Source organism: Phyllostomus discolor, chromosome 8 (genome assembly GCF_004126475.2).
Source record: "Phyllostomus discolor isolate MPI-MPIP mPhyDis1 chromosome 8, mPhyDis1.pri.v3, whole genome shotgun sequence".
Taxonomy (NCBI): Eukaryota; Metazoa; Chordata; class Mammalia; order Chiroptera; family Phyllostomidae; genus Phyllostomus; species Phyllostomus discolor.
In genome coordinates, this window is record NC_040910.2 from 73853146 (window position 1) to 73870698 (window position 17553).

The window sequence follows — 17553 nt, forward strand, 5'->3', positions numbered from 1 at the left end:
TGGGTTTGATCCCCAGTTTGGCATAAATGGATATTCTGTCTCACATCAGTGTCCCTCTCTCTCTACCATCCTCTCTCTCTAAAATCGATAAACATTAAAAAAATAAGGTTGATAAGGAAATACCAAAGGTCAAGATAAGCCAAGACATTCTAAGAAGAGCAGGAGGCAAAGCTATTCTACTGGCTATCAAGACCTAGAATAATTAAGGTAGCATACACTAGCGGAAGAACCAATGTGAGACCAGTGGAAGAGAACAGGGGCCGAGAAACGGGCCCATACACATGTCGACAGTTACTTTATGACCAAAGTGGCACTATGTGCCGCTGCAGGGGAAAACCAATCCTTTCAACAATAATGCTGGTTCAACTGGGTATCCAACAGGAAGAAAATGAAACTTTTTTCTAGGAATTAACATAGAAAGTGTCTTCTTAACTTTGGCATGGGGAAAAACTTCTTAAACAGGATACAAAATAAAGATACAGATACAAAAATACAGGAAAAGAGTCTAATATTAGACTACAGTGAAATTAAGAATCCTGTTCATCAAAAGTCACCACTGCAACATTTAAAGACAAGACACATCTTATTTCTATGAATATATTTACAATACAGATAACTGAGAAAGGCTCCATATTCAAATACTCCTACAAAGAACTCCTATAAATCAACAAACAAGAAAGGAGAGAGAGGAGGGAAGGAAGAAAAAAGCAGAAAATGAAAGACAGAGAATGAGGACGACAGGGAGGCAGCTGTGAGCAAGAGATTTGAACTTGAATCTCACAGAAGACACATACATGGCCTATAAATATATGATAAAGTAGTCACACCATTACTCATCCAGAAAATGTGAATTAAAACCACAATGATAGCCTTACACATCAACCAGGCAACTAAAATTTTAAAAAAACTAGTAAAAACAAGTGCAGACAAGGGTGTGTAGAACTGTTCTCATACACAGTCGGTTGGAATATACAAGGATAAAACTACTTTAAAAAATGTTTATCTACTAGAGTTGAATAAATATATAACCTATGATGTAACAATCACACTCCTGAGAACACACCCAAGAGAAACACATGCCCACACACACTGAGACATGTGAGCACAGTCACAGTACCTTTCTTTATAACCATCCAAACTCAATAATTAAAACAACAGAATACATTTCAAAATGGTGATATAGTCACATAATGGAATATAGCAATGATCATAAATAAATCAGAGCTACACAAACTCTGGAAAAACTCAATAATTAAAACAACAGAATACATTTCAAAATGGTGATATAGTCACATAATGGAATATAGCAATGATCATAAATAAATCAGAGCTACACAAACTGGTTGGATGAATCTCACAAAGTGTTGGGTGAAAGAAGCCAGTCCCTAGGGAATACCTATTATATAATTAGGTTTTATATATATATAATTATATATATATATTCTGTTTTTATTAAGTTCTAAGTCAGGCAAAACCAAAGCACGGCATTAAAAATCAGAATAAAAGTTAATTTGGGGGAGGAGGCAGGGGATAGAGACCAGAGGAGGAGGGCACTGGGGAATTTCTCAGTGCTCGTAATGTTTTGGTTTTTGACTCCTACAGTGATTACTGACATTTGTTTTCCAATAATTAGTGTAGTTGTGAATTTACATTGTGTATATTCTTCTGTGTGTATATTCTACTTTAAATAAAAAAATGAAAACTAGTTTACTGGATTTGCCGTACTTTGATATAGATAGCACATTAAAAAATTAAGTATTAACATTTTTAAACTATTTTAAAACACTATGAACATATATACCTATCAGTTTAAGAAAAAAAAAGAGGAAAAGAAAAATCTCTTAGCAAAATAGGAAGAGAAGAAAACTCCCTTAACTTCACATGCAGATCGGCCAAAACCTGAAGGTAAGCTCATGTATGAAGAATTCCAAGAGCACCCAAGAGGGCAGCAGCGCAGGTGGAACCTACACTCACTTCCCCCAGGACCAAACAGAATTACAACTAACTTAGAGAACAATCAGCCTGAATAACCAACTGAAGACTAGCTGAACAGAAATCCTATAACCAAGGATTTACGGAAGAAGCCACACTGAGCCTGGCAGGAAGGGTAAGGCTGTAAAAAGGCTGGCCTGGCACCCACGTGTATGCAGCAGTTGAGGATCTGGACCGGTATCTCAGCTGCTAAAGTCTCATGAGGGGTGAGGGGTCTTAACCCCACACTGGGTTCTGGAGCCCAGAGCACCAACTGGGAAGAGGGGCCCACATTAACATCTGCCTGTGAAAATCAGTAGGGATTCCATCAGCCAGGGAGAGACAGGAGTCTGCAAGAAACTCAGGCACCCTCTTAAAGGGCCAGCAGACAATTGCATTCGTGGCCACTCACCCTGGGCTCTGGTGAAGGGAGGGCAGACTAGAAAGAGCTAAGGTTGTACAAAGGCAGACTGAGTTGTGTGGCTTCAGTGAGAGAGTTGAAGGGCTAGCTTCCAAAGTCCCCGGGCAGAGTCCCTCTCCCACGCTGCCCACAGATGCCATCTTTCCTGAGTTGAGCACTCCCCTCCATACAGCTTCAGCCTATGGTGGGGGAATGCACTAGCCCCACCCTACCTGTGGCCCCACCTGCTGAGCTCGAGCCTTCTGGAGGAGACAACTGGCTTCAGGCAGACAGCCTGGCCAAGGGTGTGGACTTTCTTGAGGGGTTCTTAAGGAGGTCTAAGCAGACCCGGGGGTAGAAGAGACACAAAGAGAGAGAGACTGAGTTGTGTGGCTCTAGGGTGTGGGCCCCTTTTCCCTCACACACATGACCAGCACCCCTCTCCTGTGCGTAACCCTCCCTCCACACGGCCACATCTTGATCTGTTTTAGCTTCATGAACTCTGCTGACCTCACCCTGACGACTCCCTGAGACTCCACCACAAAGGTCCATAGGCCCCAGGTGGTCATCAGCTTACTCTTGCTAAAGGCCTCAGACCCAGCAATGGCACTGCATTTGACTCTGTATCAACCTGGTGAACACCACTCACCCCAACCTGGTGACTAACTGAAAACCTACCTCGTGCAACCACCTACCACTAGAGGTTCTTTCAGTGACTCAGCCTAAAAGGCAGTCAGAGGAAACTCTTGGGTTGCCTTGGGCCTTTTGCTGACCTGCCTGCTGGCTTGGTGCTGGGGGAAGCTGGCCACAGTGCACAGCTTGGCCCCTCCCAAATGCACCCAGGCCCAGTAGAGGCAGCCACAACTGTGGATCACATTGTGGCTCTAAACAGGTTGCCCAGGGCTGGTCACAGACAGCATCCGACACTGACCTGCAGCAGAGTCCCTCCCAAGAGGCCCCAACCAACATGCCGGGTGGCAGGCTTCAGACCAGATCAGATTATGACCCAATTAGCTCCATAGGTGCCACACTCAAAGGGAGGTTTTGGCAGGCACCAGACCCTGCTGGGGGAGTCAGCCCCTGAACAGCAGCTTGTACACTGTCTTTGACGTCAATCCTCACAGTCAGCCAGCCTGAGGGTCAGCCCCACCCACAGACAACCCAACAGCAATCAAGACTTAACTATAATAGGAGTGTTCACATAGCCCATGCAAGGGGCATTCCTGGACCACCCAGCTCAGGTGATCAGGGAGACTCTGCTACACCACTGAGCCCCACAGGACACCTACTCCATAACACCACCATATCAAGACTGGGAGACATAGTAGATCTACCTAATATATAGAAACAAATACATAAAGGCAGCCAAAATGGGGAGACAAAGAAACATGGCCAAACAGAAGAGAAAGAAAAATCCCCTGAAAACAAAAAACTAAATGAAATGGAGGCAAGCAATCCACCAGATACAGAGTACAAAATGGTTACAAGGATGCTCAGGGAACTGAGGGGAAGAATGCATGAACTCAGTGAGAACCTCAACAAGAAACAGCGAGCATAAAAAAGGACACAGAAAGCATAAAACAGTAAGCATAAAAAAGAACCAGTCAGAAATGAAGAATACAATATCTGAAATGAATAAAACACTGGAAGGAATAAACAGCAGGCTAGGTAAAGGCAGAGGATCAAATCAACAATTTGGAAGACAAGGTAGCAGAAAATACCCAATCAGAGCAGCAAAAAGAAAAAAGAATTTTAATAAATGGGGAGAGTCTATGGGACCTCTAAGACAATATCAAATGTAACATCAACATTATAGGGTTACTATAATGGGGGGGAGGGAGGGAGAGAGAGACAGACAGACAGACAGACAGACTGAGAACCCATCTGAAGAAGTAATGACTGGTATAGGGAACAGACATACAAGTTCAGAAAGCACAGAGTGTCCCAAACAAAATGAACCCAAAGAGGCCCACCCACACCAAGACACATCATAATTAAAATACCAAATGTTAAAGACAAAGAGAGAATCTTAAAAGCAATAGACAGAGAAAGACAGTTAGTTACCCACAAGGGAACTCCTGTAAGACTGTCAGCTGATTTCTCAACATATCTATTTCTTGCCAGAAAGGATTAGCACAAAATATTCAAAGTGATGAAAAATAAGGAACTATACCCAAGATGACTCTACTCAGCAGGGGAATCATTTATAATTAAAGGAGAAAAAAGAGCTTCCCAGATAAGAAAAAGCTTTAAGGAGTTCATTACCAACAAACCAGTATTACAAGAAATGTTAAAGGAAAGGAATTTCTGTAAGAATAGAAACACAATTACAAAGAATAAAATGGCAATAAATACATACCTATCAATAAATATTTTAAATGTAAATGGAATAAATGTTCCATTCAGAAGACATAGGGTAGCTGAATGTATAAGAAAACAAGTCCTATATATATGCTGTCTACAAGAGACCCACCTGAGAACAAAAGACACACACAGACTGAAAGTAAAGGGGTAGAAAAAGATACTTCATGAAAATAGAAACAAACAAAAAAAGCTGGAGGAGCAATACTTATTATCAGACAAACTAGACTTTACAACAAAGGATAGCATAAGAGACAAAGAAGGATGTTACATAACCATAAGGAGATCCATCCAACAAGAGGATGCAGCCCTCGTAAACATTTATGCACCCAACACATGAGCGCCTAAATATATAAAGTACATACTGATGGACATAAAGGCAGAGACTGATAGTAGTACCGTCATAGTAAGGGATTTTAACACCACATTGACATCAGTGGATAAATCTTCCAGACAGAAAATCAACAAGGAAACAGCAGCCTTAAAGGATTCACTCAACCAGATGGATTTAATTGATATTTTCACAGCATTTCACCCCAAAGCAGCAGAATACATTCTTTTCAAGAGCACTTGGAAGATTTTCCAGGATAGATGTGTTAGGACACAAACCACATCTCAATAAATTTAAGAAGATTGAAATCATATCAAGCATCTTCTCTGACCACAATGGTATCAGACCACAAACCAATTGTAAGAAAAAAAAAAGTTAAAAACACACAGAGACATTGAAACTAAATAACATGTTACTAAACAATGAACAGGTTAACAATGAGATCAAGGAAGATTCAAAGATACCTTGAGACAAATGAAAATGAGAACACAGCAACCCAAAATCTATGGGGCACAGCAAAAGCAGTCCCAAAAAGGGAAATTCACAGCAGTGCAGGTCTACCTCGAGAAACGAGAAAAACCTAAAACAAGACAAAACAATATAACCTTACACTTAAAGCAACTAGAAAAAGAGTAACAATCAAAGCATCAAAGCAAAAATAAACAAGAGTCTAAAAAATACTACAGATCAATTAAGTCAAGAGCTAATTCTCTGAAAAGACAAAAAAGATCGATAAACCTTTAACTAGTCTCATCAAGAAAATAAGAGAGAGGAACCAAATAAATAAAATCAGAAATGAAAGAGAAGTAACAACTGGCACCACAAAAATACAAAGGATTGTAAGAAAATATTATGAACAACTATATGCCAACAAGTCAGATAATCTGGAAGAAATGGATAAATTCCTAGAAACACAAAATCTTCCAAAACTGAATCAAGAAGGAACAGAAGATATGAACAGACAAATTACAACCAATGATATTGAAGCAGGAATCAAAAAACTCCCAACAAACAAAAGTCCTGGACCAGATGGCTTCACAGGTAAATTTTGCCAAACACTGAAAGGAAGACTAACATCTACCCTGCTCAAACAACTCCAAGAAATTCATGACAAGAAAAGACTCCCAAGCTCATTTTGCACTATGAAGAAATAAAATTATCAGCCCAAATCCCTGATATACATAGACACAAAAATCAACAAAATACTAGCAAACCAAATTCAGCAACACATTAAAAAGATCATACACCATGATCAAGTGGAATTTATTCCTGAAATGAAAGGTTGGTATACTATCTGCAGATCAAGCAACGAGATACATCACAAAAACAAAATGAAGGATAATAATAGTATAATAATATTAATAGAGGCAGAAAAACATTTGACAAAATCCAGCACCATTTACGATAAAAACTCTCAGCAGAGTAGGAACAGTGTGAACATAATAAAGGCCATATATGACACACACAGAGTTAACATCATACTCAACCAGGAAAAATTAAGAGCGTTTCCCTTAAGATCAGGAACAAGACAGGGATGCCTACTTTCACACTACTCTTATTTAACATAGTACTCAGCAATCAGACAAGAAGAAATAAAAGGCATCTAAGTTGGAAAGAAAGAAGTAAAACTGTCATTATTTGTGAATGACATGCTACTGTATATAGAGAACCCTAAGGATTTGCAAAAAAACACCTAGAAATGATAAATGTATTCAGTTAAAGTAGCAGAATCCAAAATAAATATTCAGAAATCAGTTGCATTTTGTATACCAATAATGAACTATCAGAAAGGGAGGCTAAGAAAACAATCCTGTTTACAACTGCATAAAAAAAATTCCTAAGAATAAATTTAACCAAGGAGGTAAAAGACCTGTATTCAAAAAATTGGTCAGTAGACGCAAAAGAAAGGAAATGAAGAAGATACAGATAAATGGAAGTATATACCATGCTCACAGATAGGAAGAACTGACTTCGTTGGTCTGTAGCCGCACCACCCTCAACACGCCCCATCTCATCTGAGATCAGAAGCTAAGCAGGGTCAGGCCTGGTCAGTACTTGGATGACAGAATTAACATCATTAAAATGTGCACACTACCCAAAGAAATCTATAGTTCCAACGCCATTCCTATTAAAATACCAATGGCGTTTTTCACATAATTAAAACAAATAATCCAAAAATTTATATGGAACCACAAAAGACCCCCAAATAGCCACAGCTATCTTGAGAAAAAAAAAGAACAAAGTTGGATGTGTCAGGCTAATTGATATCAAACTATACTATAAGACCATGGCAATCAAAACAGCATGGTACTGGCACAAAAACAGATGTGCAGATCAATGGGACAGAACAGAGAGAGCTCAGAAATAAACCCATACTATATAGTCAATTGATATTTGATAAAGAAGGCAAAACAGTCTATTCAATAAATGGTGTTGGAAAAATTGGAGAGATACATGCAAAAAAATGAAATCAGACCAACTTTCTACACCAAATACAAGAATAAACTCAAAATGAATTAAATACTTAAATGTAAGACTCAAAACCATAAAACTCCTAAAAGAAAACATAGGCTGTAAAATCTGACTTTTCTCTTGGCAATATTCTGATAGTATCTCCTCAAGCAAGGGCAACAAAAGAAAAAATAAAGAAACAGAACTATAGCAAACTAAAAAGTTTTTGTACAGCAAGGGAAACCATCAACAAAATAGTTTAAAAAACAATCTACTGAATGGATGAAGACATTCACCAATGACATCCCCTATGAGGAGTTATATCCAAAATTTATAAAGAACTCATACAACTCAACATCAAAAACAAACAAACAATCCAATTAAAAATAGAGGACCTAAACAGACGCTTCTCCAAAGAGAAAATAAAGATGGCCCATAGACATATGAAAAGATGTTCAATGTCACCAATCAGGAGAGAAATGCAAATTAAACCCACAAGATACCACCTCACACCTGTCAGAATGGCTATCATCAATGAATCAACAAACAAGTATCAGGGAGGATGTGGAGAAAAGGAAACCCTAGTGCACTGTTGGTGGGAATGCAGATTGGAGTAGCCACTATAGAAAACAGTGTGGAGATTCCTCAAAAAATTAAAAATGAAGCTGCCTTATGACCCAGTGATTCCACTTCTGGGTATATTATCTGAAGACACCCAAAACACTAATTCAGAAGAATATATGCACCCCAATGTTCACTGCAACGTTACTTACAGTAACCAAGAAATGAAAACAACCCAAATGCCCATCAACAGAGGAGTGGATGAAAAGGGGCGGTACGTATATACGATGGAATATTACTCAGCTATAAAAAAGAATAAAATGTTATGCCATTTGCAACAGAATGGATGAGAGAAAGACAAATAGCATATGATTTAATGTACAAGTGGAATCCAAAGAACAAAATAAAGGGATAAACTAAAGTGAAATAAACTCATAGATACAGAGAACAGACTGATGGTTGCCACAGGAGAGGGGGTTGGGGGCCTGGGTGAAAAAGGACACAAAACAGTTATGTGAATGTGAAGTACAGCATAGGGAATATAGCCAATATTGTGATAACTATTCATCACTAATGGTGCCAGGTAGGTACTGTGATATCAGGGGAACCCTCTGAAATGTGTACAACTATCAAACCACTATGTTGTACACCTAAAACTAATACAAAATAATACTGAATATTAACTGTAATTGAAAAATGAAATTTAGGGCCCTGGCTGGCGTAGCTCAGTGGATTGAGCGTGGGCTGCAAACCAAAGTGTCGCAGGTTTGATTCCCAGTCAGGGTACATGCCTGGGTTGCAGGCCATGACCCCCAGCAACCGCACACTGATGTTTCTCTCTCTCTCTCTATCTCCCTCCCTTCCCTCTCTAAAAATAAATAAATAAAATCTTAAAAAAAAAGAAAAATGAAATTTAAAAAGCACAGAAATAGAATCTTAAGAAAAAAATACAGAGAACAGTCATGTTCATTAAAGTGCTAAAATGACTTTTATCCCTTAATCTCCAAGACAGCATAAATGTTAATTAATTGTGCAAGTACAGTGTATGCAATTTTGGTCTTTAAAATCTGTGTGTTGAGGATTATAGTAAATAAGCAATAATATTCAACAAAACATACATAGGTGTATGCTAAAATTAAATGTAGCATACAAAGTAAAAAACAGGAGAAGCAGTCCCATTAAATCTGGGAGAGAAATGATGTCCACCACTGTAACTATTATTCAGTATTATTCTGAATGAAAACTACTCAAATAAGCAGAAAGAGGAAACAGAAAAGGTATAAAAAGAGAAAGGCAACTGCAAAGAGAAAGGCAAAACTTATTTGCAGGTGATCTCATCCTTCTGGAAAAATACAAAAGAACAAAATCTCATATTGTTTCAAATCTACAGTGTAAGACATCATTATTGTATGCATCAGTAACAAATTTTAAAGTATTGCCAACTAATTATAAGATAGCATCAATACAAGAATGTATACCAATTTCAGAAATGTTCAAATATATATCTTATCACAGCAAATTAAAGATTTCAGCCAGGTGCCAGATATAAGAGCAACATACAAATCTGACAGCTTTCCTGTAAGTAGCAATAACCAATTTCAAAATGTAGTAAAAAGATCCCATTCACCGTAACAATAATAACTGGAAATAAACCTAACAAGGAATTTAAGCTTCCTAAGCATTCCCGTCTCAGGAATTCTTATATGCAGAAAATTATAAAATTCAACTGAAGGGATGGAGAAAGGACATGAAGAAACTGAGGGGCCGCCTTCATACTGTAACAACGTCACTTCTCTCCAACATAATCTATGAACTCAGGGTGATACCAGTCAAATCTGGACATCATGTTTCATGGAACATGACAAGCTCATTTTAAATTTCTCTGAAAACAAGCAATCAATCACCATCAGCAAAATTTTTTTAAAGATTTTATTTCTTTTTAGAGAGGGAAGTGGGGGGAGAGAGAGAGAGACAGAAGGAAACATCAATGTGCAGTTGCTGGGGGTCATGGCCTGCAACCCAGGCATGTACCCTGACTGGGAATTGAACCTGCGACACTGGTTTGCAGCCCGCGCTCAATCCACTGAGCTATGCCAGCCAGGGCACCATCAGCAAAATTTTGAAAAAGAAGAACAAAGAAGAAAGAGTTGCCTCATGAAATATTAAAATATTGAAGAAAAAAAATGTTGATTTTGACTACAAAATTAAAACTTTCTGTGTCAGTAAAGATATCATAAACAAATTTCACAAAGCAAGTGACTAAGAGAAAATATCTATAATATATGTATACCACAAAAAGAGGAAGACCCAGAATATATAACAAACTTCTATATGTCCATAAACAAAAGACACAGAACCCAGCCTGTAGATGGCAAAGGACAGACAAATCACAGAAGAGGAAATAAACATGACTAAGGAACATGCTATGAACTAGGGGAGATGAAATATAAAATAGTAAGATACCATTTTTCCCCTGAGAGACTGAAAAAAGTTTTTAATTTCATTACATAAAGTACTTGGCAAGGATATAGGGAAATGTATATTGACGATCACTGCTAGCCCAAACATAATTGTATGCCCATTTTCAAAGGCAAGCTGGCAGTCTAAATGTGCACATCACATAAGCTAGCAATTCCATTTGTTGGAATAACAAGAATTCACCACCTATGTAAAAAAGATACCTATATATCTAATGCACATGTATATATGCATCTATCTGTCTGCCTCTCTCCCTATCATTAAAATGAAAATTAAAAGTAGGGCTCTAACTTCCAGATATGCAGAAATTTACTGTGGGTAGCCCAAATACTATGATGTGGAAAAGGGAATTTCCCTCTTCCACCCTCCTCTAAGGAAGAATACTCCAGCCTGCAGCCTAAAGAAGCATCTTGGTTGCGATTCACTTGTCTTAGTTCAAGTACACTTATTGTGGACTACATTTTCAATCCTAATTTGCCCCTCAGTGTAGCAACTGTCACAGTCCAGACAATTCCAAAGAATAAAATACCTTGCAATGAACATTTTAAGACACATACCAGCAAGAGCCTTCTTTGCCACTGAAGGTTGTCTTGTTTCCTGTGGAAATATCTTCTTTGTCACAAAGGGTCTCCTCTCGCTCTTTGGATATGTACTTTGCCACCTCTCTAAGGACCGCTGGCTACCAACTGGAAATCTGCTAATTTCAGTGACACTTTTCTTCATCTTTTTGGGTGACAGTTTCTTTTCCAGTAGGGATTCCAAAGCCTGCCATAAAACAATTATTCTCTTAGTTTATCTCTCAGTGATTTAAAAAAGTCTGACTTTTAATCACAAAATAAGAACTCTGGAGAAACATGTTATTAAAGGGCTGTCTCTAAAGACTAAAAAATGTTGTTTAACTTAATTTTAAAACCTTATTATTTAAGACATCAAATTCTGCATGTTTTTTTACATGTTAAGCTCACTAAACCCAACAGCAAAAAGATACAGTATATGAGTATTTGAAAGTACTCAAATCCTAAAATTAAGGGTTACCATTTTAGAACCTAACCCTAGTTTTCAGAATATAATCCTATATGCTTTAAAGGCATTTTAATTCTCAATAAAAACCTCATAAATTCAAATAATTTTAAGAGAGTAAATAGATCATATTTAATGTACACTTTCATAAACGAAAGGAAACACTGTCTCCAGTAGCTTTTGTCACTCCTCCACCACAATGGAAGGAGATCTGTGTCCCTTCTCTTCTAAAAGAGGCACGTCCTCCAATAATGTACCACTCACTCACTGCCAGGCAGTGAGGGCCCAGGCTCCATGCGGTCAGTACAAACTGAGGACCACTGAACATGGCCAGGGAGATTCAGTGCAGAGGACAGTAAGAAAAAATAAGCCATGGATGGTGCAGTAATCAACAAGACAGAATGAACTGCTTGCACAACTGAATACTTTCAGTTTAGGAGAGAGAAACATTCTGTTTAAGAAACATCATGTTAAAGTACTCACTTTTGCTCAACACTTGGGAAAGGAATTAGATAATCTCTTGAGATGCTTTTTAGGATCATAAAGATACATCCTCTAAAGGAAATCATTTTGACCAATAAATGTTTCCTATGGATAAGTTTAAAAAGCACCACCCGACTTGACATGCTGTCTGAGGGTCTGCACTTGGCACCAACATTCCCGATGGGGAGTTCTACACCCACGGCGTAACCAATGCACTCACAAACATGCCTGCTGCCTAATGGAACTGTGCAGGTAGAAGGGGCCTTACAGACCACCAGGGCTAGTTAATGGTAAAACTAGTATGTCATTAGCCAGCGACTGTCCCCACTACAGCACCTTCCTCTACAGCCACGGCTTTCCAACTCACACTAACAGAGGGGTCGTCTTACTTGTGGATGAAAACGTGCAGTGCAGTGGAAGTAACAGTGGCGTGGGAGCGGAAGATGGGATATTTGATTCCCAGCTCTCAAGAGAAGTAACTGTGTCATGTCTCTGACTTTTCCTTTTTAAAAATTTTATCTGTAAAATAGTAGTAATAAATCTACTGCAAGTCACAGCACTGCAGTAGATAAAATGCTAAATTCTGTGGTAGCACTCTGCGAACCTCATAGAAATATCAAGATTTGAGACCATATTGTCCTTGCCATCTTTGTCACCAATAAAAACAAAGAACACTATTTATTCCTGACTAGTACATTCCGGTCGTGATTTCCACAAGTCTCTAGCCATATCACAAGACTTAAGGCTCCACTTCCCTAGATCTTAAAATGTCTCCTTTCCAAAAGTCTCTCTAGATTATACACCGATATTCTAATTAAAGCACTAATCTAAGAGTGCGTTGTTTTCTTTTTCTATGGTAGAAAATTCTTTATTAACTGGCACAGTCAGGAAATGGAAAATTCTTTTTTAATTAATGGACCTGGTTAAGAGGTAATATATATTCTAGACTCAAGCCACCATTCTCCAAGAAGTGAAAATATTATAGACTAGATCATAAAAACAATAAAATAAAAATGAAGTCTTTTTTCTGCCCTCAGTAAAGCTTTAATTTACTAGGTGTAGACGTTCTGTCTTGTATTCTCCATGAATCTCAGTGACACTTGGTGGCAGTAAACATTACCTCCTTGCTTAGAAACAACACACTTTTGACAAAAATTAGAGTCAATTTCATACCTCAATTTGATGCAGGATATTTATAACCACATCAGCAACAGATGAGTCAGCATCCAACTTGGCAGAACAGAGTGACAGCTGGCGAATGAGACTGCCCAGTTCCCTATACTGAGCAGGAACGGGGTGCTCCCCTCGGTCAGTGAACAGAGTGACAAATGTCTGTAAGGCCCGAATGGCTCCTCGATGGGCAGCTGCCAGCCTGGACATTGCCCATGACTGGCAATACATGAAATGTGAGAAGTTACTTCAATATTCAGAACTTCTTGACATTAACCCCATCCTTAAGAATACATACAGTTTATCTTCTGTCTATACTGAACTATTTCCATTGTGAAAACTTTTTCATAGTTTAGGGAATTAAGAAGTTTAAAGACTTCCAATTCTCAGTTTCTTACAGCAGCAGCAAATATCTATTTCAAGAATTTGGAAGACAACCCCAAGTTCAGAATATTTAAGGTGTTCATGCCCCCGCTAATAGGTTTCTACAAGCCCTGAAAATAGTATTGGTGCAGAGAACACACCTGATGCTAACACACTGGAAATCTAACTTATAAATGATAAGTATTAATCAGAATTTAATTGCATCATACCTTCTTAGTGTGCTTAGTTTTATGTGGACTCAATTTATCCAATTCTTCCTGGATTTCTTTAACCTGTTTTATAAAGGGAAATACATGAAAACTTCGTACCTTTCCACTGATCTTTTTTGTAGAAGAGGACACAGCTTGTCTTATCCAAATTTAACTATTCTTAATTCAAGTCACTTGAAAATAAGACAAGACTCCTCATTCCTGTGCCCCCAAAACAGTTACTGGTTTCCAGTTCAAGATGGTGACTAGAGCACAGGGTCCACCTTCCGTCCCATAGTCCCCAGGGTGACAGGAACTGAGCACGAAGGAGTGAAGGGGGAGGTGACCCTCGAAAGCTAGGAGGGCCAGGTCAGAAAGTCTCAGTGCCATGCTAAAAGATTTAGCTTCCACCCTGTGTTACAGAGGGCCACTGAAATCTTTTAAGCAGAGGTCTGTCAGGGAAAATTTGTGTTTTAAAACAATCTCTATGGCAGCAATATAGAGTAAGGACTGAAACAGAACCCGCCCCCCGAATAAGGAACAAAATCTCAGACATATTCTTTAAAATAAAAAGGTCCAGTTTGGGGTTCAAGAAATAAGACCAGAAATGAATTAAAAACCTATTAATGAGTAAGTCCTTAAAGGTAAAACAAATATTTTTTTAAAAGTTACCCATGAACAATGTAAATGCTCCTTTTTCCGCCACTAAATGTGTCCTAAAAGACACTTAACATAGTCTTCACTTTTTACTATTCAATAAAGATGATCAAATTATTTACTACTACTGTTTCTAGCACCTTTTAAACATGAGACAGATGGGAAACTAAAATGGTCCCTTTCTGCTAAGATGAGGATTCATAACTGCAGACAAGGGGTTTTAGGGTAATTAATCCCCTTGACTTTGGGAAAATGTGCTGTATAAGCAATTTTTTAAATGGGGAAAGGACCCATGGCTTTTAGCAGATTCTCAAGAGTCTCTGACACTAAAAAGTCAAAAACCACTATTTAAGGAGCTTGGCTACATAGATAATACACACACATAAAGGCAGATGCCAGAAAGAGAAAGAAATTATTTGTCCACATGTTCAGGAAATTTAGCTTCACAAACATATGAGAGTTCACAGAGTAAACCATGGTGCTAACATTTCTGAGGCAAAAGGAAAACACATCTCTTAGAAGGCCACACACAAGTCCAAGGGCCCCACCGCTCCCCGCGCCTGCACCTGCTGCTGGAGGCCGTAGAGCGTGCGCGCAGAACGGATGGCTTGCTCCTGCCTCCTGACCCGGATCCGCCGCTCTTCGTCAGGGTCCAAGGCTTCTTCCATTCTCTCTGAAAATATCCCCCCAAATGAGTTATAAACCAAATATAAAAACTGACAAAAATACAACTGCTCAAAAGATCATGTAAGTTGAAGGGCTCTACTTTACAAAGAAAAACGGGGCGGTCACAACAAATGCCATTTCCCACTAACCACGAGATCAGAAGGAAGGGCGGTGTGCTGACTCAGCAGGGCCACGAGGAGGATGCACCAGGTCACGCTCCCCGCGGTGCGGGATCTCCTGATCCCAACTCCACTGCACTGCCTACTCCACGGGAAGCTCCTCTTACTATTTTAAAATTCTTTACATTGGGCCAAAATCTGCAATGCTTTCTATTGTTTTTCAAAAACCCTTTATTGGCCTACTTTTTAACAAGATTTCTTTTACACTTTCTTTTCTGGAATCCAGAAGAGAAATACTTTCCCCAACACATGAAGAGTGTATGAATGTCCAAAGCCTTCATATACTTGTCAGGAAGGATTATATATAATATACAATGGTGTTCCCCATATATAATGGTGTTCCACATTTTCAAAAGGTTAGTTCAAAGAAATCGTCTCTGGAACACTGCCTGAGGAGTGTGCAACCTGTCCATTCTGTCCAGTTGGTGGCTTTCAAGTACATTTATGCAACACATATCCTTAAGCAAAACTCCACTAATAAAGTACATTTTATAAATTCAAATATTTAATATTTACTCATTACAAAGTCAACTAATGAAAATCTTTTTGAAGAAATCAAAATTTGAAATCAAGGAGGTGTGGGCACAGATGCAGCCTCAGAGAAGCCTACAAGCCACTGCTTCTGTCTCTTGTTGGCCTGCACTGCGTGGAGAGACTCTGGACTCACGTACTTGCTGCCACGGCAACTGGCTCAGGCGGGGTTTTTAACTGCTCATCTTCTAAATGATTCCTTTCTTTGTCTTTTTTACTGAATTTATTGGGGTGACATTGGTTAATGAAGTTTTACAGGTTCCAGGTGTACAGTTCTATAATACATCATCTGTATACTGTACTGTGTGTTCATCAGTCCAAGTCAAGTCTCCTTCATCACCATTTACCCCCCTTGCAGGTGATTCTGATGCAACTAGTGTGCAGAGCAGCACTTGGGAAGCACAACCGGGCATTTTAGGGCCCACCTGAAAGGGTGGACTGCAGACAGGGGCTGTTGCAAACTACTACCAGTCCATGACAAGGTAAGTGCAGAAACCAGAAGTGTGCACTTACACATTTTTATAGCAATGCGCCATTGTCACGACATTTTTATTATAGTTTAGAAAGTTTTGATTTGTAATTGACATTTTTAACTAAAAAACAAAACAAAACCAAAGCCCCTTCAACCCAGTCCTTCCCCACAGAGTTTGAAAAGCTCTGCTCCCGAAGGTCCCCTGTATTAAGCCCCATCAGCAAAGCAGTGGGCCTCTTGGCTTCTCTCCCCCGGCAGCGTGGTTCCTACCCCAGTATGCCACGGGGACCTGCCATAGGCTGACACTGAGCAACGCTACAAGAAACAAATCTTAACACTCCCGTTATCATGATATAGGAATGGTTTTAATTCTTCATCATATTACACAACACACTCTTTATGAAGACCCACAGAAGACATTTTTTTCTGATCTTCATATGTGCAATAATTCTTTTCCTCACACAACTGCTTTTTCTATTTTAGACTTTGTAAGTTCTGCAACTGGTCACACTTTTCTCTTTAGCTGGATGCTAGGAAGCTCAGAAACCAATTTGTAACCCATCCTGAATATATCTTGTTTTTCCTTTCCTCATTTTTTTCATGTGCCACAATATCCTCATTAATGTGTTTTGTTCTATGTTGTTCAACCACAGGTATTTTTCTAAGGTACTTTAAATTCCTGATATAATATGCATATTTGTACATATGCATATATAAATTAATTTTTTAAATGCCAAAGATCATCATAGACTTATGTACTATCCTAACACAATATATGTGATGCTCAACTCCCTACTCCCTGAAGTCTGACCTGGGCCCGATTCCCGTCCTTATTGGCTATGGTAACCGTAATTTCTCCACGTGGAATCAACACTCTGTTCCCCAGGGAAACACAAGGGCCTGGAGAATACTGAAGAACTGTAGAAAAGAGTATGTGGTGATCATACAACTTCCTTTCTACCCTATGGTCAGATATTTTCCGTATATATCCGCCACTTTCCTTGTCACTGCTGTGTACTCGTCTAAACACTTGTCTACATTAAACCTGGTTTAATTTACAATGCACATGTGCTATGCTCTTTTTCAAACAAATTAAAAATAATTTTTCTGAAGAATTTCTGGGTACAGAAGCAACACTTTACAGGATGATTTTCACCCTGGTGCCAAAAGACTTAAGGTTCAGACAGCAGGTGCCCCAGGCCCTGGGCTGGGCCCTTGGTCAGCCGATCATCAAGTGCAGCTTCAGGAAA

General features: G+C 39.0%; 1 protein-coding gene across 6 annotated transcripts in view; it reads right to left on the bottom strand.

The window, feature by feature from the left end:
* Positions 1 to 17553, bottom strand: part of KIAA0753 (KIAA0753 ortholog) — a 63289-nt gene that overhangs the window by 34737 nt on the left and 10999 nt on the right. For all 6 annotated transcript variants that reach the window (XM_036033221.1, XM_036033220.1, XM_036033225.1 and 3 more), the window contains 4 exons: positions 15022 to 15128; positions 13820 to 13882; positions 13230 to 13445; positions 11111 to 11318 (listed from right to left, as the gene is read on the bottom strand). In XM_036033221.1, the coding sequence (XP_035889114.1) occupies positions 11111 to 11318; positions 13230 to 13445; positions 13820 to 13882; positions 15022 to 15128 (594 nt within the window). The remainder of the gene's footprint in view (positions 1 to 11110; positions 11319 to 13229; positions 13446 to 13819; positions 13883 to 15021; positions 15129 to 17553) is intronic.